This window comes from Xyrauchen texanus, chromosome 27 (genome assembly GCF_025860055.1).
Source record: "Xyrauchen texanus isolate HMW12.3.18 chromosome 27, RBS_HiC_50CHRs, whole genome shotgun sequence".
Lineage (NCBI taxonomy): Eukaryota > Metazoa > Chordata > Actinopteri > Cypriniformes > Catostomidae > Xyrauchen > Xyrauchen texanus.
Window position 1 is genome coordinate 37069307 of NC_068302.1, and position 26268 is coordinate 37095574.

The 26268-nt window shown below is 38.1% G+C and overlaps 1 protein-coding gene across 2 annotated transcripts in view; it reads right to left on the reverse strand.

The window, feature by feature from the left end:
* Window positions 1–26268, reverse strand: part of LOC127621057 (plexin-B3-like) — a 64734-nt gene that overhangs the window by 24648 nt on the left and 13818 nt on the right. For both annotated transcript variants that reach the window (XM_052094488.1, XM_052094487.1), the window contains 17 exons: window positions 20365–20544; window positions 15272–15400; window positions 14903–15003; window positions 11853–11985; window positions 11360–11519; window positions 10605–10713; window positions 9836–9944; window positions 8843–8968; window positions 8507–8623; window positions 8200–8290; window positions 6007–6173; window positions 5536–5687; window positions 5161–5427; window positions 3206–3379; window positions 2674–2818; window positions 2197–2433; window positions 654–812 (listed from right to left, as the gene is read on the reverse strand). In XM_052094488.1, coding sequence (XP_051950448.1) covers window positions 654–812; window positions 2197–2433; window positions 2674–2818; window positions 3206–3379; window positions 5161–5427; window positions 5536–5687; window positions 6007–6173; window positions 8200–8290; window positions 8507–8623; window positions 8843–8968; window positions 9836–9944; window positions 10605–10713; window positions 11360–11519; window positions 11853–11985; window positions 14903–15003; window positions 15272–15400; window positions 20365–20544 — 2556 coding nt within the window. The remainder of the gene's footprint in view (window positions 1–653; window positions 813–2196; window positions 2434–2673; window positions 2819–3205; window positions 3380–5160; window positions 5428–5535; window positions 5688–6006; window positions 6174–8199; window positions 8291–8506; window positions 8624–8842; window positions 8969–9835; window positions 9945–10604; window positions 10714–11359; window positions 11520–11852; window positions 11986–14902; window positions 15004–15271; window positions 15401–20364; window positions 20545–26268) is intronic.

Below are 26268 nucleotides of genomic sequence, written 5' to 3' on the forward strand. Positions count from 1 at the left end.
TGTTAGCAGCGCCCCAACACTGTAAAAATGTTTGGGTAAAACTCCAACTTTTGTCAGATAAGCTCAATTTTAGAACTTGATTGAACTATCAAATGTAGAAAAAGTTGATATCACTTAAAACAATCCAAAAAAGACATCTTTTACGCCATTAAAGTCAAAGCAAATTACATTTTCAAACAGTGAGCACATAAAATTTAAAGTTTATATTGTGGTATCTGCTACTGAGCATGTCAATTGGAAAAGCAATGTGGCTGAAGGCAATACCCACAATCCCTTGCGCTTGAATTTATATTAGTGGGATTGGTCAATGCTTTATTAATCTTATATCTCACACTGGACTGTCATAATTATATTCTCCACAATACATCTACTGTATATATCTTTTTATATACTCTTATTTTTAATTTTTATTGAGCTTTTATTGATATGACTGGAGTCTTTGTTTTAATATGAGTGCTCATGATTTCCTACATATATTGCAAAATTAAACTTAGTTAAACTTTTTTAATGAGGAAAATATTACTGAGTGCCCCTTTAAGTTGGGCTAGAACAAAGTATTTTAACATCAAAACAATTACCCATTTCACCTTCACAAAAAAATGCAAAACCTATTTATTAAAAGCAACAGATGAAGACAGTCGATATGAACTGACTTTGAGGCTGGGTAAGTCGCCGTCGCCCACAGCGAGAGGCTGTTCCTCAGGTGGTTCACAGTATAGGTGTGTGTTATCCAGAGTCTTCACGTAACACTCTTTATCTCCCAGCTGTGCCAGAACTTCCTCTCTGCTCATGGCCAGAGTCAGTCCCTTACCCTTTAAAAGACACAAAATATATCTTCAGTCTCAAACAATAAGATTGGTTAAATTTGGTCTGATTGCTTGGTTTGAACCAGACATTGATTACACACCCCTCCCACTTCGAGTTTCTTTTCACATTGAATTATTTACCTTCAAACTCTGGTACATCAACATGAGTACTACAGTGAGTACTAGTGGCAGCTGTTTACTACTGTAGCCAAGAAACGACTCGAGAGGAAAAAGCAGCAAAAATGCAAAGCATTGTGCACATCACTCATGTTTTGGTCCCTTTTACGATGGCATTTGCATCTGTTTGCTGTGGATGCATTGCAAGAGATGCGAAGAATGCCACTATGCTTGCAGGGTATCCTTATATGTATAAAATTAAGTGTCATCAATAGTGATTTACCACCACAAATTAAGCCAAATTACTTGCAAACCTTACTAGAGCTCATGAGTCACAAATAACCTAAATTCAACTTTGTTCCTCTCACAAAGCTATCATATGGTTTCAGATTACTTGGAATATAGTGCAAAAACCAAATGGACTATTTTAAAAGTGAACTTTTATGGTGTTCGTTTGCTATTTTGAGGGTCGACAGCCCTAGTCCTTATTTGCTTTCTTCATATGCTTTATTTGCTTTTTTTACATAAAGAAAAATGTAGTGGGTACATACTTCAATATTTCTCCTTTTGTGTTCCACTGAAGAATATCATACATGGTTTAGAACGACATTACAAATAGGCCAAATTAATCAAAAGTTACCAAAGTCATTCTTTTTTACCATAAATGTTGGTAATGATACGGCAATGTGTTATAAAATGTGAAATAAAGCAATACACAAAATTAAAATTAGACGATGCCCAATATGACCGACATAGGAACATTTGGTATCATTCGATACCCCAAGGAATCTAAAGAGATCAGTCTCATGATTTTAGGCCAAACTGTTCAGAAGTTTAAAGCAAAAAAGTAAAATTTTCACATTTCTTGAACAGTAGGTGGTGCTGTGCCGAAACTGCTCGGATACCCTCAGGGCACTATGGCTATGACATGTACCAAGTTGCGTTTCAATACACCAAAGCATTGCCAAGATATAGCTTCATGACTACTTGAGTGCTCACCAACGAATTCGTTGAAGCATTATACGAGAAAAGTTTTGCATATCAAAAAGCTTTCAACAATTGTTTTCAGAAGTTTAAAAATGGCAGAAAATCTAGTTGGTGTCCAATTTTGTTTCTAGGCCATTCAGTTTAAAAGTTAAACGCAGAAACACTGTGCTACTTTGGTGTCATTTTTGGGTGAACGTTTGCTTTAAATGCATTAGCATTCGTCAGACTCCCAAAACCTCAGATTAGTGTACATTATTCAATTCCTTTCATTTTTGTTGTATGGTACCTCTACAGCCAGCACTCCTCCAGGTTTGAAGCGGATGGCCGTTCCCGGGGCCTCGCTGTTGAGCGGGAATAACTCTGGGTTTGAGTGGTATTTAAAATGTGTGCTTTTGATGGTGTGAAAGTCAATGTGCACGTTGTCCATCTCGAACCACACTCGCACGATCCTGGAATCCCTTGGCAATGTGGGACTTCGGCAAATCATCTGCTCTGAGGTAACGTTAGTGCACAACTCTTGTCTCTGAAGATAGAGAGAAATATATATACAAACAGCACCATTGAGAACACTTTCTTTCATAGGTTTCAGAATTTCAGGAGTACATATTTAGTCAAGTGAATGATTAAACCATATTTGAATAAATTTTTGAAACTCTGAGAATAAATCAAATTTGATTCAAGTCATGTTTACATTAATTTTGCAAATGAATTTTGTGTTTGATGTGTAAAATTCGTTTTTTACAATCTGTGAAAAGCGTTTTACCGTTATCAGGGGACTCCTGACAGAAACGTGACTGTAACGCCGCTTTCTGGCTTCAAATGTTCCTCTCGGCTCAACAGAAACTGACATCTTTGGCTGTTGAACAACGTCAAGGTGTTGTCCGGTCAGATATAAAACACGCCCTCCTCTACATTTAAAGAAAAAGGACGTTAAAGGTGAAGTGTGTCATTTCTGTGCCACTGACATTACCAAATGGGATTGCAAAAATAATGTCTGTTTTCAAACAAGTTTCCCCAAACACTCCATCCATCTGCCACTGGTCAGACAAAAAAAATATCTTGCCGTTTTTGCTGTGTCGGGCTGGTCGGGATGCTTAACCAAACAGCAATGTTCTGATAGCACCACAGCAGCCACAGTGTTTACAATTTTGGAGGAAATCAACCAACAACTGGCCTACTCACATACATGTCTCTGCATATCATGCTGGGATAGGAGAATGTATTTTAACTTTTTAATGAATATTTTAAAATCACAGAACAACAGGTAAGAAAAAAAGAGGCAAAGGCACACATACCCATAGAAACTATCTGTAGGGGTTACATCAGTAATGACTGGATCTTCCATATAGCTGAATTGGACAGTATCCACAATCCTTTCTGCCCTTCCAAACAAGACTTTGACTGACACATTTTCCTTTTGGTTTGAGTGACTGGTGCGACAGATCAGCTGAGTGTCACTCACTCCATCTCTTCCGGGAAAAGAAGCCAGAGAGACAGGACAAATAAATGCTACTTGTATTTTTCAATCTCGGTTTTACAGTCAGCCTTTTTTTCACATAATTTTTCCAACATTTAAAGCTGAAATGTGTCATTTCTGTGCCCCTAGTGACACCAAACGGAATTGTAAAAAAGTGATTATTTTCAAACAGGTTTTCCATGATGCATCGCAATTCTCTCAAATGATTCTGGGACGATCGGCAGCAGGTATTGACGCTGACTACCACCCCTGGAGTTGCGAGTTCAAATCCAGGGTGTGCCGGGTGACTCCACAGTATATGTAAAGGGAATATATTTATTTACACAGGATTCACAATCATGCGGCAGTGTATTACATGCTTAAAAGTCATCATTCTCATGCACAGCCATTACATAATTTTTTTTTTATTTACATAGAACGTAAGCCTTAGATTCGTAACGCTTCGTACGTTTTCCTGAACAAGTAAGTGTGCCACAATTTGCCTGTTTTCAATTTCCAGTCTCCAGTGTTTTCACATGCATTGGTGTATATTCTTAGTGGGTAAAATATTACGTTTGTTAAAATTGACAAAAAACATGTGAGCCACATCTAGTGCTGATACTTCACAGAACTGAGATGACCGTTTATATGTTTGACAGATTCTCAGCTGAGCATGTAGATGTCATAAAGCGATGGTCCGAGGTTAGTTACATTGATATCATTAACTACTTTGAGATGTTATGACAGCCATAAACTGTCATAAGTGGGAAATAATTTTTTACTCCAAATAACACATAAGTGGTTGTTGTTCTCTGTCTGAATCGATAATTTTGATTAGTTTTACAGTGCGTCTAGAGACCAGAAACAGAAAACAGGAAATTAGAATCATCATGGTGTGGTGGTGGCGTAGTGGCTAAAGCACAAGACTGTTAATCAGAAGGTCGTTGGTTTGAATCCCACAGCCACCACCATTGTGTCCTTGAGAAAGGTACTTAACTCCAGGTTGTTCCGGGGTTATTGTCCCTGTAATAATTGCACTGTAAGTTGCTTTGGATAAAAGCGTCTGCCAAATGCGTAAATGTTAATGTAAATCATGGTGCCACCCAGTGGTTGATCAGGAAAACTGTGCATTCTACTGCTGTTGCCTGATCAGAGAAAAAAAGATGTACTATATGCGCATATCGGTAAACATATATGGCAATACCGATATATCAGTAAAAGTCTAATATCGGCTGATAATATTGGCCTGGCACTAATAAACACAGGAGCAGATTTACTGTATAGAGAATGGAGTATTGTGTCTTATAATGCATTGGTAATGTACATTTATCTTGCCAATAAAGCTTGATGTAAACTGAATATGGCCATTTTATCCCATTATTTAAAACTCCCACTGAAAAACACCAGAAGATTTTGCCCAACTTTTAATTACAGCATTTCCACTGATTTTATGGCATGAATAAGATTTATATCAGCAAAAATGTGTCAAATTAACAATCCACAAAAAAAATAAAAAAATTCATTTTTTAACATGTATACATTCAAATAATTACTAACCAATTTCTCTGAGACAAAGTAAATAGCTAATTTATATATGACTATATTTTAAAGTTTGTTTCAATGCACCATGATTAATCATGCTTATATCACAAAAATCTGTGATATTAGTTAAAACATTTTCATTGTGTCGCAGCCCTAATAGTTTCACATTCAAAACATTAACATGTCACTTTTAAACAAGTAAACTCAGCTGCATTATCTGTCAACAGACATATAAATTATATTAACGCTTACATGCGACAGGGCTGAGAGCCCACGAATGCCTGCAGGCCTGTTATCTGGTCGGTTCTTTGCTCTGTTTTTTGTCCCGTCAGGAGTTGAGACCCATGAACTGTGAGCATCGTGCCTCCAGCTAAAGGACCCTTTCCAGGTACAATCCGGGTCAGCTGTGGGTTCTGATACGAGAACGTCTGTTGAGACTCTCCTATCTCCGACCCTCTGACAGTGATGACAACTGGCCCAGCGGTAACATTTGCACTGGTCTGAAGTTCACACACGATGCTGAAACATGGAAGATTGCAAGTCATACAGGTTTGGAACGACATGTTTGACATAAGGGTGAATAAATGCAGAAAGAATTTTCATTTTTGGGTGATGTTGGAATTGCACCTAGTGGATATGCGATAGGCCTCGGGCAGAGGTCTGCAGGTAACCCCTGCCACCATTACTCCCGCCTGGATGTCCTGGAAGCTCTGGCCCAGGTTCGAGCCTTGGATTGTCAGTAGAATGCCGCCCTCTAGTGGCCCGGTCAGTGGCTCGACCTGACCACAGCGTAAACCACAGAAAAAGACAAATGTTGAATTATTTTAGATGCTCTTATTACAAGTCTTCAATTTACAATTTTAACTCAATGGCTATTAAAGTTTCTCAGGTATACATTGTTTATATCGTTGGGACAAAAGTGTTGCGAACAAACGACAAACATGCACCATTACACAAATAAATTAATGGTAGCCAGCTGTAAGCTTCTGTAAGCAATTTGAGAAAATGTGTCCATAATCAACATTTAATCAACAGTTTTTTTATTTAGTTTAGCACATATATTAGACATGTATCTTTTTTTTTAATGTGTGTGCATACCTGAGCAATGAGTGGGGGAGGGCAAGTGTCAACAGATCCACTGGTGCATGATTGGTTATAAAGACAGCTGTGAGTTTCATCACCACACCACACACACCCGTAATCGGCAGCAACCGCACGACACTGACTGCAGTCGGACTGTCCCACTGAGCAGTCATACAGCTGCACTGTAGCAGACAAACACAAGACATTGCAATGAGCTCACAATCAACAGATCCCACAACTCACAACAATGTTACTTCCAGCTTAAAAACTGTTTTTATTGTCAGAACGGATAGTTCTGACTCTACATTTTAACTAGATAAGCCTTGTTCAAAGGCAGTGAAAATGACTTTAAATGCATACCTGTGACCACACGTTCTATGATACTGAGTGAAACGGTCTGGTTATGGAATTAAAAATGGATTTTTAACAATAATTTATAAACCTTCAAAAGATAGACCTACCGTGAGTTCTGAAGTTGTTAATTGATGGTATATGCTTCTGTTGAAGCTTTCAGTCCATGTTATTTCAACTCCATTTAAAAGAAAATCTAAATTTTTAAGAGCGGAATTTCTACTCAAGAACTACACTACCCATGATCCTGAAGGAAAACAATCCACCACTCAGACAGTCTCGGCCAACAAACGATCACAAGTGAATGACATAATCGAGTCGGTCTCCCTACACTCTCAAACTACTTATGTTTTTTAATATGCTATATACTTTTAACTATTGATTTAAAGTTTATGTTTTCTAGAGCAAATAGTTTTCGTAAAAATTGATGTCCACATATGTGGACAGCGGAACCAAGGTGTGAAATTTTAACTAATATCAAGCTATAGAAATTCAGATTCTTTTTCATTAAAATGTTTTTGAGACGTTACAAACATTACATCAGAATTTAACATAATTAATTATGATCATTATCATAATTAATGGCCAGCATCATCCAATCACTTCCAACCATGTTAAAATAAAATTAAACATAAATTCTGAATCCATGTACTGATTATACATTTTGTCTTCCAAACATATTGAGTGGTTCAAATATCATCTGCAGTCTGAAACTGAACTTTTGGTCGGATTTTAGGAGTGAATGCCCTTAGCTACATAGGAAAGCTATAGGATGCTCCCTTGCTCCCTATTTAGTGAATGACTTAACCTCCAGTGTGCTGTCTGTCTGCACTGGTCTCAGAACAGTTTAAAATGCACCTTATTTTCATCCTAACTCCATATAAAGCTTCTGAAAGCAACATTTTCAAGCTTTTGGATGAACCCATTGATTCTCATGTGAAAATGCACAGCGAATATAGAAATGCATTCATTATAATGTTACTACTAATGTTAATGAATACCGTATTGTAAATTGATTAAAAAAAGTATATTAAAATGAAGCAAAATAACCCACAGATGTGTTCAAGTTGAAAGTTATTCAAAATAACTAACATGTTTTTTCAACTTTTGATGGAATAATGTTCCAAAATCCACATATGTGGACATCTTGTTCATCAGTGCGCTGAAGCTTGAAAAATTAATGCATTTTTTAAAGCGTAATCTCAAGCGAAACTAGAGATGCTACTCTTTATAACCAAACAGGTTTCAATGTAAAAACTTAGAGGTGTCTTTCCAGAGGCTCGTCTGTTGCCTCTGCGCCCATAGAAGCATTTCAAGAAAATCAACGCCATCCTGTTGTGTCACGTGACTCGGTGCGACAGAAGTTTTACCCTTAAATGACAGTCTAGAGTCTTGTGAACACTATTAAGTTGGTTAAAATTAATTAAAATTATGCGTTTCGTATAGCGAAGCCAAAATACAATGTCCACACATGTGGACGCGGGGTCACACGAATTAAAGAGGTTAAGAACACAGTTTTATCTTAAATCATAGTGCTTTTGCCGGCATTTTTAATTCAGGTTGTGGCTAAGAACATCCCTTACTCATGGTAAAATCACTGTAACACATTACCTTTTTTGTCTTATTGCTTTAATCTAGATGTGTCTGAATCTTTTCAAAGGACAGAGTCTTCAAGCATGTATCTCATTACATTTAGATTTATGCATTTGGCAGATGCTTCAATCCAAAGCATCTTACAGTGCTTTCAAAGTATACATTTGATCAGCTTGTGTGTTTGAACCCATGACGAGTTAGCGTTGAGGTACAGAAAAGTTAGTTTGCTTGTTTGTTTGAGGATGAATGAAATATTGTACTTACGACGGAGATGTGGTGCTGAATCTATACGCTGCTTCCCCCACTGCAGGTATACAGGGGCTGAATATTCAAACTGCTTTCCTGAGTACTGAAACTACACACAAAATCAATTTATAATCAGCCAGGTGCATGCAGACAAATTACATGTGGCACCGTCAATAAATCAATGTGTAGATTGCTATGTTTTGCTGGCTGGTACCATAAATTACAGCCATTATCACAGCAGATGTCATATACATGTCTATATTAACCACAGCGGATGCGGCTTGATGCGACACAGCGCTGAATAAATGGAAGCTATTAATATCACCTGATGAGCTGCGCACTTGAACACATGCACCCCCGTCTCTTTGCTGCGGTCCAACGTGGCCTGTAAACGCAGCTCCCTGCCTTCGATGATCAGCACGCATTCATAATCTTCCTCGTCCTGTTATATATCAGATGATATGTCACATAATCAACCACTAATCACAAGCTGTCTTCAAACCCCTTCCCCAACCTTAGACACATTATCATAAATGAGTCCACCAGACCCTCATGATCAAGCACGAGAATATGGGCCTCTTTAAATGCATGGCCATGAAATGGTCAAGGCCATCATATTGAATGAGATACAATGGAATGATAAACGGCAGATGAACGTCACCTCAAATATGTCCAGGTTTTTGCCCTGTAGAGAGATCTCAGTGTCAAAGCCAACAGGAACCAGTGGCGAACTTTGCAGGGCCCAAACACAGGGGCAAGAGTCGGGCCCTCGAGGTGTCAACTGCTCCTGCATATACAGACACATGTACATACAGGGATTACAATGCAGATAATATTCACCATTCGTTTTCTTTGCTACAGTGTTTAAAACAGTATTGTGGCGGTACCATAGCACAGGGATAGATAATAAAATGATTTATTACACGACTCTCAATCATGACTTTGTGTTCAAATATTCAAAATAATGAGCACTAAGCTGTATTATTGACGGTTTCCTAAATAGCTTCATATCTCGTATCACTTTGCTGTGCAAAAAACGGTTAACTCAGTTATTGTTACTAGTGTAAAATCATAATAGATTAATATCAGATCTCAGTAAAACTGTGTTAGAAGCATCAGCGTCTTCCTGTCATTTTGTTTCATTTCTATTTTTGATTACAATGGTGGCTAATATCAAGTTATCACAATATACAGTAGTAACAATAACCTAAGAAGTACTGTGGTGGTACAATAATGGTATCAGATGCTAATAGCATGGTGATTTGACATACTGTATACAATGATTCTGAACAATTATTACCATATTCATATACCATATTCATATACCATGGTGTGTATTAATGTACTTCAAAAAATACCATGGCACTACCATAGTAACATATCCATTAAACTATGGGAAAACCATAGTACTTTTTGGTTTCCAATTAAAACCTTTACGCAGAAAGATATTTTCTTTCATTAGCAGAAAGCATTACTGATGGCCTTCAAGGACAATAATTGTGCATTATGACCTTGAGAAAGGAAAAAAGATCACTGACAGGTCGTGACCCTGAGGGCAGTCTATATGGATCACTTTAGTAGGCAGGAAAGGGTAAAGCCCTAGGGGAGGAGAGAGAGAGAGAGGGGGAGGGAGGAAGGAAGGACGATCGCTTACCCTGCTGTTATAGATGGCGTGTTGTTGCGGGCAACTTTTATCATGAGTGCAGAGCTCATCCTTCACACACCAGTGACATGGCCACATACTGCTCACACACGCCATGCACCTGCAACACACACGTCACATCAAATGAATGGGAGTCAAAAAAACAACATTACGTGAGGACAGCCAACATTAAGCAGTATGGACTTTAAAAGGAGCTATAATCAAAATTTGAATAGGATTTGTTTTTTTTTTTAAATACTGTAGATTTTTAAAGTCCACTTATAATGTAAGTCAAGGTTTTGTGCATCAAAATCATTTGTAATTTAGTCTATTCTTACCCAAAATGGATTAGATCCCTTAAGAAGACATGAATTTAACCACTAGAGTCGTATGGATTACTTTTATGCTGCCTTCATGTGATTTTTTTGAGCTTCAAAGTTCTGGCCACCATTCATTTGCATTGTTTTGACCCACAGAGCTGAGATATTCTTCTTAAAATCTTTGTTTGAGTTCAGCAGATGATCATTTTTGGGTGAACTATTCCTTTAAGACTTCTAAATGTAAATGAGCTCTGTAAGTAAGAACAAGTCGTTTTTTCAGTTTAGGTTTCATAAATAGTTTTGGGTGGACTGAAGAAGGAGCTTTGTGTGTTAGAGTATGACCTACAAATATTGTCTATACGCTACATTCAGCTATTATTTCAAAAGAGCTGGAAAAAATATGTTTGCCACGATATAACCCTTAATGTGATGTTTGTGTGCATGTATATGGGAGTCCTTACGGTGATGTTGCGTTGAGTTGTCCGACAGTTTTACAGTCATAAAAAGTGATGTTTGTGTAGGAAATGGTCACGTCTCCAAACTTCAGCGCCATTCGAACAGACACGTGATCTACAAACAAACAAAATTCCCATGATTCACGTAAGATATCAGCAAATGACAAAACAATAATGAATAAAACACTTCCGTTTCCTTTTCATGTGACCTACATTTTTTTCACTAGGCACCTTATTTGAAATTTGAGTGCTTCAATATTTAGCATGGATTTATCCATCCCAGTACAGAAAAAACTGTAGATGTTCCTGTATGTTCTGGAAGGACTATATTGAACACACAAATCATTGTCTGGATCTCAGGGCTGTTTGCCTAAAAGCTTTAGTGCAAAGTCCCAGTAGACTGATATTTTCTAGTTGCATAGAAGATAAAAGCAATACCCTACTTTAAAGTAATCCCTGTAACCTACATTCAACATCAGAAAAACATCTTTAAATGTGTGCATCTTCATTGCATGTTCATAACATATACGTGTAAGCATATTTTAAGAAACTGGTGGTTATCTTTGAATGTTGTTGTGCAAGCAGATACAACCACAAAGACTAGTTTCAGATTACCCAGAAAAGGTCAAAAATATCTTGTGGGTGTAAAAGTAGTAAGATCTTGTACAAAAGAACTGGTTTAGGTTTCCTTCTCAGCTCAAAAGATGGTTGCCGGGATTAAAACCCATCTTGGCAATGTGATCTGTCTAAGCACGCCTTACCGTTGCCTAACGGGCTGGGGGGGAGCTCTTCTGGTGCGGGTGATTGACATGTGATTCGGTTCTCCATGACAACCGCAGGCTGAGCAGCCAAACTCCCAAAAGCGCAAGACAGAGACTCATCCTTTGACAAAACTGGCAACTGTAGAACTGTGAAAGAGATCTTGAAAGGACAGAAAGCAAAAGCATTTTAAACATGTAATGGCCATTTCAGCAATGTGCAAGGCCAAGGTTGCTCATGTGAATACTAATCAGCGATACTGTTGATATTTTTGTTTGCTTGCTGGTGGAGTTTGTTGTGGTTCGCTTGTTTAAACCACATTTTTCAGGGTGGCTGCTTGTGTATGAAACTGTCTATGAGTATTGCACATGATAACATCTGATTTGAGCAAACCTCAGTCAAATGCTTACATCTCAAAAAGCAGTAAAAGCTCAAATAAAGCCATAAAACTTGTTTTGTGTGTGTTCTGAGTTGATCTGCAATATATGTATGTACCTGTGTCTGCTGTTCTCTGCTCTGGACGGCGGGTTCTAGACTCTCTATGGACACACACTGACGTTCAAGGCCGTAACTCCATAGCCAGTGGTGTGGCTGAGCATGCCGTGCACAATCCATCTTCCGTGTGCATCTAATACACACACAAACACCGTAAGATAAGATTGTTTTGAATGTTACTGAGAGGAATATGAAAGCAAAATGTAATAAACAGCAGAGGCTGTTTTCTGATATTTTATAAATGCTTTATAGGTCTAATTCTGGGCAACCAGTGTTAAAGGGATAGTTCACCCAAAAATAAATCTTCTATCATAATATTCTCATTTTGTTCAAAAACCTATTTTTTCTTTCTTTCGTGGAACACAAAAGGAGAAGTTTAGCAGTTTAAATTGGGACTGATGCTGTCAAGCTCCTACCTTGAAATACTGTAGTTAATACACTATGTGGTTTATTCCAAGTCTTTTGAAGCCATAAAATATCCACGTGTTGAAATTTAAGTCATAATGCATGACTTAATTTAAATGGGTTTGGAGCAATATGAGGATGAGTAACTTTAATTTTTCGGTAAACTACCTCTTCAAAAAGATAACTATATAATAATAAAGACCAATGGTGTCACCTAAAACAAACCCCTAAAACAGAGATTTACCTAAAATAACCCAAAAAAGACAAACCAGTAAGATCGGTAAAAGCAGAAGTCACTGGAGAAATTATGAATATTCAAAAATGATCTATGGAGACATATAATTACATGAGATTACTTATGAAAATTCAGAGGTGTTGCAAGAGCAGGCAGTGATGTGCAACTGAATTATGAGCTCAAGTCGAAGTCTTTTGTCACATACTGGCACTAAAATATATTCCTGCAGGTTTTCAAGTGAATACCTTTGCATACAAATAATGTACAAACATTACAACATTAAATAAACGAAATAAAACAAAAATAAGCATAAGAATAACGTTAGAATAATAAGAGGGCATATGTACATTTCTGAGCAGAACTGCACACACACACACACACACACACACACACACACACACACACACACACACACACACACACACACACACACACACACACACACACACACACACACACACACACACACACACACACACACACACACACACACGCCACAAAATTAAAACCACCGACAGGTGAAGTGAATAAAAATTTATTATCTTGTTACAATGGCACTTGTCAGCAGCAAGTGAACAGTCTGTTCTTGAATTTTATGTTTTGGAAGCAGGAAAAATGGGCAAGCGTAAGGATCCAAGCGACTTTGACAAGTGGCAAATTTTGATGGTTAGATCACTGGGTCAGAGCATCTCCAAAACGGCAGGTCTTGTGGGGTGTTCCTGGTGTGCAGTGGCTAGTACCTACCGAACGTGGTCCAAGGAAGGACAACCGTTGAACCAGCAACAGGGCCATGGGTGCCCAAGGCTCACTGATGCACGTGGGGAGTGAAGGCTAGCCCGTCTGGTTCGATCCCACAGAAGAGCTTCTGTAGCACAAATTGCTGAATAACATAATGCTGGCCGTGATAGAAAGGTGTCAGGACACACAGTGCATCGCAGCTTACTGTGTATGGGGCTGCGTAGATGCAGACCAGTCAGAATGCCCGCGCTGACCCCTGTCCACCACCGAAAGCACCTACAATGGGCACGTGAGCGTCAGAACTGGACCATGGAGCACCACAACCGGTGAACTGGCGACAGGGTCATGGGTGCCCAAGGCTCAATGATGTGTGCTCGGAGCGAAGGCTAGCCCATCTGTTCCGATCCCACAGACAAGTTACTGTAGCACAAATTGCTGAAAAACGTAATGCTGGCCATGATAGAAAGGTGTCAGAACACACAGTGCATCGCAGCTTGCGGTGTATGGGGCTGCGTAGCTGCAAACCGGTCAGAGTGCCGGTTCAAGGTGTTGGCTTTGCCTCAAAATTCCTCAGATCTCAATCTGATTGAGCATCTATGGGATGTGCTAGACCAACAAGTCCGATCCATGGAGGCCCCGCCTCGCAATTTACTGGACTTAAAGGATCTGCTGCTAACTTCTTGGTGCCAGATACCACAGGACACCATCAGATGTCTTGTGGAGTCCAAGCCTCGACGGGTCAGAGCTATTTTGGCAGCATGAGGGGGACCTACATGATATTAAGCAGTTTTAATATTGTGGCTGATTGGTTGGCAGAAGTCGGCAGCACTTCAGGACAGTGTTGATGTATGGCTTCTGCTTTGCATAGTTAAGTCTTAACTTGCATCTGTGGATGCAGCAGTGAATGGTGTTGACTAACAAAGGTTTAATAATGTTATCCCAAGCCCATGTTCATGATATCTACTACAGATGAATGACATTTTTTAAAACAGTAACATCTGAGGGATCAGAGGTCACGCACATTCAGAAGTAGTTTTCGTCTTGCCCTTAACGCACTGAGATTTGTCCAGATTCCTTGAATCTTTTAACTATATTGTGCAATGTAGAGGGTGAAACGCCCCAAAATCCTTCCAATTTGTCTTTGGGAAACATTGTTCTTAAAGTGCTGGATTATTTGCTGAAGCATCTGTTGGCAAATTGACAAGTCTTGAATGATCCTTGCTCTTGAAGGACTAGGTTGTTTTTGGAGGCTCCCTATATACTATGGCATGACTGCCTCAACTGTGTAACATCTCCTGTTTCACAAACGCCTCATTTCAACTCGTCAAATTGTTATTAGTCTTATTTATTATTCCTCAAATATATATATATATATATATATATATATATATATATATATATATATATATATATAGTTCTACTCAGAATTGTATATAGCCTTGAAAAGGTTATATAATTTTTTTAAATAACAGGAATCCTAAAAATTACTTTTTATAGTTTGAATGGCTTTTTATCGTTTTTATGTAGTACTGCCCAGATGAATTTATATTACACATATATGCTATCTAAAAAAAAAATTCACAAAACAAAATAAACATCTAAATTGTGCAAATGGGTCATGTGCACACTTGTCGCAGTAGTGCACTTAAGTGATAGTGTGATAGTGAAGTACCTGCCCTCCAGTGAACACCAACCGCAGTAGGGATCTCTGTTAGACAGACATGAGTGGCAGTCTAAATACTTCTCACACTGAGACACCTGCAGCTTTGTAACCTAAAGCACACAGACAAATCAGAAGCCCTGAGCACCTTTTTTGCTTTGCAATCTGATAAACGTAAGAGTTCACATCTTTTGCATGAGGAAGCTGTGTGAAAACAATCTCCAATTCTGATTGGCTGGCAAAACAATCCCACCGGCAATTACTCAACAACGCACAAAAATCCCACACTGTTCAGCTACAGACTTTCATCTCAGAAAATCTATCAATCAAATGATGTTTGCTAGTGTAAAACAGGGATAGGGAAGTGTCTGTATCTTATACCTTTCTTTCTGTCAACATATAGACGTTCTGTTTGGAGGAGTCCAACAGCAGGTCAGCGTTAATGGAACTCTCTGTATCCACCTCCACAGTGTCATATTTGGTGCCGGTTCCATTTGCATTGAGGAACACCTGCAATAAAAACACACAAAATACATATTAGGTAAATGGACATGCACACATATAAAGAGATAATTGGCTTCACAAAGGGCAAATAATAGTCACATTTCTGAGAGTGTGGCTTTTCAAATGTGTTTTCCTTTCAAGTGCATGAAACCAGTAAATTATACATAAACAAGATTGCTAGTGCAAAACTCATCATCACGATGCAAAGGTGAGGTGGGTGGTTGCCACCTCAGCAATGGTCAAAGACATCAATTAGTGTAAATATCACTAGGTAGACAGCCCAGTTATATGCACGTCAATAATCCGATGGAACCATTCAAAACTATTTAAATTATTGCATACACTTCAGAGAAAAAACCAGAAAAGACATGGAGAGATAAGTATGTGCATTTGACCTTCCTCATCCTAAGATTTGATGTGGCGGCATTAGTAAGAACAGCTGGTTAGTTGCATGGGTGATCCGGGTTCAAGTCCACCTTCTGCCAATTTCACTCTTCTCTCCTTATCGATCCATGTAAGCAATGAACATGCTTAAAATGAACACAAATGGTGTAAACAATCATCTAAGGGGAGTGTGATAACACTGAAAGTAGCCTAAACGTGGTGTTCTCGTCGTGATCGGGGGGGCTCACTAAACGTTGGGCAGTGTAAAGGGGGTCGGATGGGTGCACACACACCTTTCCTGGTCTGGAACACGTGGTTGGCGGCTTTTTCCCAGCGGCTCGACATTTCATGGGCCAGCTGAAAGCAAAGGTCATGGTGCAGACTCGGTTACCCATTTCCTGGATTCAAAGAGACCGCTCCAAAGCAGCACTCCGCATTTAAAAAGAGCAGTGATGATGTACCATTATATGACACATCAAGTAAGTTTCTTCCCACTGCAGTGATGTAGTTAAGCTCAGTCACAATACTAAAATTACATACACACCGATGAGGTCAGATTATATACCGTTTTATTATACACCAGGGTGCAATCAGCCACTATTTACATCAAGTGCAATTATCATCTACTATAGCCTACCATATCTTCATTTGGTCATTTAATTCCTTCTAATTCATTTCCACATAACAAAATATTTATTAATCTGTGCATGTGATACGTGTTTGTTCATTTTAAAAATGATTTCCTTTTTTTTTGTACTTCTGAAGTACATTTACATTTATGCATTTGGCAGACGCTTTTATCCAAAGTGACTTACAGAGCCCTTATTACAGGGACAATTCCCTCGGAGCAACCTGGAGTTAAGTGCCTTGCTCAAGAACACAATGATGGTGGCTGTGGGGATCGAACCAGCAACCTTCTGCTTACCAGTACTGTGGTTTAGACGACTACACCACCACCACTCCGTAGATATACCTGTGCTGATAAACTACAGATGATAGTTTTGCATTTTTAAGATTTACGCTTTTGAATAAATTGCATAATTTAAACTTGCATATTTATTGATGTTGGGTGTGTTTGGATAGGTGTTGTAGTTTGGGGGGGCCCCATTTTGAAAGTCTGCCTAGGGCCCCCAAAAATGCTAGGGCCGGCCCTGGTCTAGTGCATGCTTACATAGAAAAACAATTGAAAAACAATATAGACAGACTCAAAAACTGTTAAGTGTAAACAGACACGACAGAGCTACCATTACTTTGGACATTTGGACAGTTTTTAATAAAAAAAAAAAAATAACTTTCATTATTTTTATGTTCGCATAAGTTTCTTAATCACTTTCCATAAATAGTGTATATCTTGATATATATTGTTATTGACCAACAATATAAAGACTATTGCAAAATAAATTTGTTTATATCACCGCCCTCTATCCTCTAGTCAACAAAGGCCACCACTAAAGCGCAGACGCTTCTAGTTGTGCAAGCTTTATTTCGTGCTTTGTTGCGTTCCAAAACCTGTCAGACTGCCGCAATTCATAACACAGTGCAAGTCGCGTTGATTTCTCAACATTGTCGCAAGGGGCGGTAGAGTGGACACTTACTATCACCACCTTGCATCAGCAAAATTATGTTTCTGGCCTAAGTCTCTATGAAGTTAGGTCCCTAGGTATGGCTCGGGTCCCTAATTTAATGCAAGTTTATGGGATTTCTTTGGCCCATTTTAAAGTCCACCAGGCAAAAAGTCTGATCACTTACAAAATAACTGAATATCTCTCCTCAACAGGCTGCATGATTTATGGCCAAACAGTGCAGGACAAGTTACAGACCAGATTTTAATACTTTTAAAAAGGGTTAGGAGTTTAATCAAATCCTTAACCCTAATATGTATACCCATACACGCACACACATTGGCCACAAAGCTCTAGCAAGTTGCAATATCAGCATAATAGTGTATGTTTCTGTATCTTGCAGGCAGGGATGTAATACCATTGACTGCCTGTGATAAGTTTTGCCCGAGGTGTGTTTTGGGCAGTAAACAAGCTGCTGTTTCAGAGTTTCTGTGCTAATATTTCACATAGCACCGGAGGGGATTTGGGATGAAAAACTCAAACTGCTGCTGCCACCACCCCTATCAGCCGGCCCAGAGCGCACCACATGCGACTGGCTCCGCTGGGATCGTTTTTCCCCACGGCACTTACAATAAGCATCCAGAACAAGTCCTCTCATGCTGATGAGGCTGCTAACACACATACACACACATGCACAATGTGATCACACCCTCAGGCCAGACTGAACAGACGAAGAGACATAGCTTCCACACATTCTAGTCCCAAAATTAAGGCAAAACAGCAGTGTTGTGGTCGAGACCAGCTCATCCGAGTCCAAGTCCTGTCTGAGACCAGAGTAGGTTGAGTTCAAGTCAAGACCAAGTCCAGAAGAGGGTCAAGTCAGAGTCAAGACCAAGACCAGAGGGGGCAGAGTCGAGACCGAGACCAGTAAAGGCTTAGTCTAAGACAAGAGTTTTTTATGAATGTATTTAATGTATAGTTTAAAGAACTATTGATTCTAGGCACATATATCAAATAAACCTAATTTATTATCTTCTTTAGCTTATGTTGGTTAAACAATTTTACCAGTTGAGAATAAAATTTAAATCGATGTCACATCCTAGGTTAAGTGAACAAATCGTCTGGTCTCGAGTACTACAACACTGCAAAACAGACCAATCAAAACGCACGTGTCTGCAAAAATACACCAATGTAGCACTGAAATATAAAATCTAAAGGGTACTAAAGGAATAGATCACAATTACTTTTTGTAAAGTTATTTTTAATTTTACTACTTTGTTGCCGATGACAATGTAACACCTTAAAACCTAAATCGACCATAAATTACGATTTAAACAAATGTACAGCTCAAATAAAACACAAGTTTTAACAGAAGAATTAATGCAAGTGCTTTTACATTTACATTTATGCATTTGGCAGATGCTTTTATCCAAAGCGACTTACAGTGCACTTATTACAGGGACAATCCCCCCGGAGCAACCTGGAGTTAAGTGTCTTGCTCAAGGACATAATGGTGGCGGCCGTGGGGATCGAACCAGCGACCTTCTGAACAGTTCTGATTGACAGTTATGTGCTTTAGCCCACTACGCCACCACCACTTTTATAAAATTATAAGCTTCATGTTTCTGCCTTTAAACCTCCAAAAATTGACCCCATTCACTTCCATTTTAAGTGCCTCACTGTAACCTCTATTTTTGCTTCTTTTTTTGTTAAGAGAAGGAGGGACGAGACAAATTAATTTGTTGCTGTTGTCAACATAATGCCACAAATGCTGTTGAAGGAGCACAAACAATATTCCTTTAAGTCATTATTCATTGAAAATCTTCCCCTCAGCAGCTCTCAAGTCACTGACCATTCTACATATTCAAAGTGTTTTGGGGTGAATTAATCTGTGGCTTGACCTAACTGGAATCAAATCCTAGCGTGCAAAGAAGAGTTGCTAAACTTGCATTTCTTTTCACTTTACATGACAAATGAATAAATTCTGAACTGTCCCACCTCTTACTAAGAGCACATGATCTTAATGCATGCACTCTCTTGTCCATTTACCTTAATAACAGTTCAAGTTAAAGCAAGATCTCCTCTTCCGACAGCTCATGTTTTTCAGGTTTGTTACGCTTTGAAAGGCGATCTTCAAATACAATGTCACAAGTTTAGTGGCCTTGAAGCATAAGCCTCATATGAACAAGGAGTTTTGTAATTTGTAAATGCTTTCTGATACAAAAGTGTCCAAGTGATAAAATGAAATACATTTTAGCTACAAAAAAAGGTTTGCATCCAATTTTAGCAGCAAGGCCACTTTATAATGACTGCCTAAAACTTTGTAATGAGAAATAATGTAACCCATTAGCTGAACTCTACCGAAATCTGCTTTAATAACATAATATTACAATGCTTTAGGGTGGCTTGCTCATTACAGGCAAGTTACTGCTTAATAACAGATTATGATTACTCCATGTGTTTGTTTTTCAATAAACCAAGCCCTAATGACAGTAAACAGTCTTTAAAAGTCAGTTTTTCATGCTGATTTTACCCAGTATGCTTCAGTGATGAAGGGTGAATGTTTAATGGTTAAAGGGATAGTGCACTAAAACTAAAATTCTGTCATCGTTTACTCACCCTCATGTTGGTCCAAATGTGTATGACTTTCTTTCTTTTGTGGAACATAAAAGGAGATCCTAGGCAGAATGTTAGCCTCAGTCACCATTCACTTGCATGGAAACAAATGAAATGAAAGTGAATGGTGATTGAAGCTAACAAACAGCTTAACATCTTAAACTCAAATACACAATTGGAACAACATGAGGGTGAGTAAATTATGACAGAATTTTCATTTTTGGATGAACTATCCCTATAATGGCAGTGCTTTGTGATGAATTGTGGGTGTTAAATGATTAAAGTACTTCTTAGTTAAGGCTTCCAACACCAAAATTGAAAGTTCACAACCAATTAAAGATGATTCAGGGAACTGGAACTTTAAGTTCATCCATTAAATTGTCAGCAACTTATTATAGCAAGTCATACCTTGTGAAGCCTTCCGCTTTTGTCTCCTAACAGTACGATGGTGTGGCCAACCTCAGTTGCCGTGGTGACGGCGGTGATGGGTGGAGTCCAGGTGAAAGCGGGCGTGGACTCAAGAGGAATGGCACTTGCAATAGGGCTAGGTGTGTGTTCCTCTCCACAGGGGTACTCCGTCAAAGAATCCTGCATGACCCCAGAAACATCATATTACATACATCTGTCATGTAAATACATTTGTCATGCACAGCTCATAATCATACCATATAGACAGGACATTTTATTGTAAACAGTCAAGAAATTACTTAACTTGATGTTATTTTACTAAACTTGCGTTTCCAGACTTTTGACTAATAGCATAAAGTTTTGGCTTGTTTTGGCCAAGACCTTAGTCTTTTAGTCAACTTATAAAGTGACCAACCACAGTTCATTTCGTTTTTAAGTGACATTTATGCACAGGTGAGTAGAGTAGCTAAAAACTGTCCTGAAGTAAAAGTACAATTACATAATAATTACTCAAGTAGAAGTAAAAGAAGTGCTAACATAAATATTTACTTGAGTAAGAGTAAGAAAGTATCCCATTAAAAGAGTACTCAAGTAATGAACAACTCATTACTTTCACAAATGACACAATGGATATTAACTCCCTACATTCCATTACATAATACACATTTAACATTAATTATTATTTTTATTATTAATGTAAATTCTGTCATCGTTCATCATCATGTTGTTCCAAACCCGTATGACATTGTTTCTTCCATGCAACACAATAAGGAGGATTTTAGACAGAATGTTTGTCCGAGTCACTATTTACTTTCACTGAAAGTGTTTTTTCTCCATATTTTGAACGTGATTGCTAACCGAAACTGTCAGTCCCTAACATTCTGTCTAACATATTTTGTGTTTCATAGAATACAAAGGGTCACACGAGTTTGTAATAACATGAGGGTAGGGAAATGATGAGGGAATATTAAATTATGACTGAGCTATCACTGTAAAGGGATATTTCACCCAAAAATGAAAATTCTCTCATCATTTCTTCACCCTCATGCCATCCCAGATATGTATGACTTCCTTTCTTCTGCAGAACACAAATTATGATTTTTAGAAAAATATTTCAGCTCTGTAGGTCCATACAATGCAAGTGAATGGGTGCCAAAATTGTGATGCTCCAAAAAGCACATAAAGGAATCTTAAAAGTAACCAATATGACTCCTGTAGTTAAATCCATATCTTCAAAAGTGATATGATAGGTGTGGGTGAGAAATACATTTTAGAAATGTTTTACTAGAAGTTCTTCTCCCAAGCAGCAGGTGGCGATATGCAGAGAAGAATGAGAATCACTAAAAACACAAGAATGTGAAAGTGATCTGTTTCTCATCCACACATATCATATCACTTCTGAAGATTTTGATTTATCCACTTTAGTCTTCTGGATTACTTTTATGCTGATTTACACATATATTTTTTTTAAATAAGATTTATTTTTTAGCTTTAAAATGATATATGGATCAAAAAAGCTGAGAAATTCTTCTAAAAAATCTTCATTTGTGTTCAGCAGATGAAAGAAAGTCATACACATCTGGCATGTGGACGAGTAAATGATGAGAGAATTTTCATTTTTGGGGGAACTATCCTTTTAAGGACTCTTGTCAGATCTGGATGAATTTGTCAATAAGAAGAGAGGATTCAAAAACTTTCTAGTAATTATCACGGTGAAAACGTGGGACATTATACATAATGCTGAAATATACTGTAAAGCAAAAGCAAGACCACGTTCTCTTAATGCCTACTTTCGCTATTTCATAGCTTTTAGTTCTTATTTCAGTGTAGTAACAGTTTTCAGTGTCGAAAGAATTTAGATAATTAGTTCTGTACACAGTACCGCCGCTCCCTAAACAAAGAGTACAGCCTGTGTAGGGCATCCACACACAGAAAGTAAGTCTGTGCGCGCTCCAGTTGGCAATCACACATTCGGCAGATTAAAAGGCATTTACACTTAACTGCTCATTGCATGCGGGATGCGGGAAAAAGCGCACTGATATATTGATGGAGATTTAAATATTTACATTTATAAACTGATGTCACAAGAGCCCATATTTACAGACTCACCCTAAAAATGACCATCACTGTCACAGAAAAGCCCGTGTTATCATTAGAGTCACGACTAACCTCAGCGTGCTGCCTTAAATTGAAGCTGAGGTATTAATCTAGAAATATCTGCTTGACTTAGTGTTTAATGAAGGCATTGCATGACGAAACTATAATTTTTTTCACTGTGTAGAGCAAAGAAAGTGTTTCACTTTGAAGAGCTTGATGCTGCAGCACTGATGGACTCGGCTTGAGTGACAGCGCGTGCACCTGTGTGATCTTCCGCTATCGTAAAAGTCCCATTCAATAACCTCTCAATAAATTACGCATTCATTCAAATCGAACACAGTAATGTAAAGACAAGAATGCCGCCCATTGTAATGCAGTAAAAGTACATTTTTGTACTGACTAAAAGTTACGTTTCAGGCTGCAGATTAAGTTTGGACCACTCAACATGTTTGGTAGACACGGGACAATGGTAATCAGAACGTAGTTTCAGAATTTATATATATATCTATATAAATTTTTTTTACATAGTTAGCATTGATTGGATGATACTGGCCATTATTTTGAATCAGAATGAATTATGCTAATTTCTGATGTCTGTAACATCTCAAAAACATGAAAAACCAACACTCCTGGAAACATAATAAACAATTTGATTAAAAAAAACGTTCTATAGCAAGGTATTGTTTAACGTTTCACAACTTAGTCCCGCTGTACACATATGTGGACATCAATTTTTATGATTTTTTTTTTGCTTGTTTATTAGGTGCTACTAGTTACAAGTCAAAAAATGAAATGGAAAATGCACACATTAGTCACGCTCAGATTTCTGGAGATTAAATCTCTGAACTACATGTAATGGCATTTCAATTTCCAATATTTGTAACACAGCTGAACTTTGAATTCTGTCAAATTGAATATGAAAAGTGCGGTAAATGAATGAATGTTAATGGAAATAATGAGGTGCAAGCAATGTGCTATTCACACAGACAGACAACTGTGTGCCCAACATGGTTACAATACTGGAGGCACAAACACTTAGAGATGATGTATTATGAACAATTCATTTCCAAGGTCCATGTTGAATATTAAAAGGCTTGGTGCACTCAAAAATGAAAAGTTATTTCATTTATTTAACCTCTTCACTTTGTTTCTTCAGTGGAGTGGATGCAAGGCAGAATGTTAGCCTCAATCACCATTCACTGAACAGAAAACAAGATGCAATGAAACTGAATGGTGACTGAAGCAGTCAAATTCTAAAATCTCCTTTCATGTTTCACAGAAGAAAGAAAATCAAACGGGTTTGGAAAAAGGGATTGAGGGGGAGTAAATGATGACTGAATTCATATGTCAGTGAACTATCCCTTTAAGTCTGAACTATAAAAACTGGGCGAGAGCTTCCAAAGTCTTTCATAGGCAACTATTAGCATTTGGAAAGGACCAGAAACATCCTGTCCTCGCTGTGTACATAAAAATCAATACCAAAAAAGCTTTGTTGCTTTTATTATGGTGTCTGTCAAGCACAGCCCATCATCTATGCATGGCTGGGAGTGATTTTTCGATGCACTCTCACTGAAGCCAGGGGTCTGTGTTTTGACCTAATGCTATTCTGGAGCTGCAGCTGTCACTGGACGGACCGACACAATACCTCTAACCAACCAAGGGGAGTAGACGCACGGGAGCGCAGAACGTTGGCCCACAATTGAACTTAAAGGAGGTCACACACACTCGCACACAAACAAACACACCTACTGGAAATATGATTCAACATGATCCATTTTGCAAAAGAGATGGTTATGAAAATCGCCTCAACAAAACAAAAACAACATGGCATTAACATCAACATAATTGATCCTTTTTACTTAATAAACATTCCTGGCCTTATTTTGAATGATTCATCAATGCACATTATTTTAAAGAAAATACATAATCTTTCATCAAAACGTATTAACTTACCCTGCTCTCTGATTCAACTGACGTCATCTAGTGTAGTTATTTATTAACCCCTTTCCACCGACACACTGTCATCTAGTTGTTACTAGCCCCATACGGATACCATTCAGAGTAAATTCTAGAGACTCTTGTGTGTGAAAATCCCAAAAGTTCAACAGTTACAGAAATACTCAAACAAGCCTGTCTGGCACCAACAATCATTCATGAGATTATCTAATCAGCCAATCATGTGGCAGCAGTGTAGTGCATGAAATCATGCTGATTTGGGTCAACCATCAGAATGGGGAAAGAATGTGATCTCAGTAATTTGGAGCGTGGCATGATTGTTGGTGCCAGGTGTGCTGGTTGAGTATTTCTGTAACTGCTGATCTCCTGGGATTTTCACACACAACAGTCTCTAGAATTTACTCTGAATTGTGCCAAAATCCAAAAACATCCAGTGAGTGGCAGTTCTGTGAATGGAAACGCCTTGTTGATGAGAGAGGTCAACAGAGAATGGTCAGAATGGTTCGAACTGACAAAGTCTACAGTAACTCAGATAACCACTCTGTATAATTGTGGTGAGAAGAATATTCTGAGATGCAGGTTGATGCTGTTTTGGCGGCACGAGGGGGAACTACACAATATTAGGCAGGTGGTTTTAATGTTGTGGCTGATCAGTGAATGTGTTAACTATTAAATAAATGTTTATCACAACATCTTTAACACATTTACCAAATTACTAAAATATCTAAGGAGCTGGTATTTTCTTCGTCTGGTGATGAAATGCCCATACCAATAAAATATGAGCATTGGATCATGTGTCAGGAGCAACTGGTGGCGCTAAAGCACAGAAAGATGTTCTGACCACCAACATCAAATGCTAAAGTTGAGGAAGAAATCCTGAACCATCAGAGAGGATGTGTATTTATTTTGCATCAAATGCCATAAATATGTAAAATAAAAAAAAAAACTTTACTCAACATGTAAATTATATTTCTTAATAACTACCTTGCATTGCCTTTAAAACACTTTCTGATCTTATATGGATTATCTTCATAATGTATTCCATATTGATGCATTTTAAACCTTTAATCTTACATTAATTATCCTATATTTCTAATATAATATATTGTGTCATCTTTGTCTTTATATCACTTTTTTAAACAAATTTAGTGGTTTCTTCGCCAAGTATTAATAATATTAATACTGTTGCTGTGACTTGCTGTTCACTCTGTGTGACTTTGTTTCCCAAAAAAGTTAAATAATCGTTAATGCTGTGCTATCATTAACAGTCGTTAATAGCTGTGCTGCCATTAATAGTAAAGTATCTAATAATGGGTCAGGCTGAAGAGGGGTTTTGAAGTTAAATAATCGTTAATGCTGTGCTATCGTTAACAGTCGTTAATAGCTGTGCTGCCATTAATAGTAAAGTATCTAATAATGGGTCAGGCTGAAGAGGGGTTTTGAAGTTAAATAATCGTTAATGCTGTGCTATCGTTAACAGTCGTTAATAGCTGTGCTGCCATTAATAGTAAAGTATCTAATAATGGGTCAGGCTGAAGAGGGGTTTTGAAGTTAAATAATCGTTAATGCTGTGCTATCGTTAACAGTCGTTAATAGCTGTGCTGCCATTAATAGTAAAGTATCTAATAATGGGTCAGGCTGAAGAGGGGTTTTGGGTTTAGATGTAGTCAAATTTAATTCATAACGTGAGGTTTTGTGCAAATGTAAATAAGTATTGTTCCAAATGACAACATTAACATTAACTGTCATTATGTGTGTGCATTATCCAGTGACTGTAAACCTTCTGACTGTGTCTGCAAGATAATACTGTCAGTCAACTTTGAATTGCAATAGTTTTTGAAAGTGTTCTTC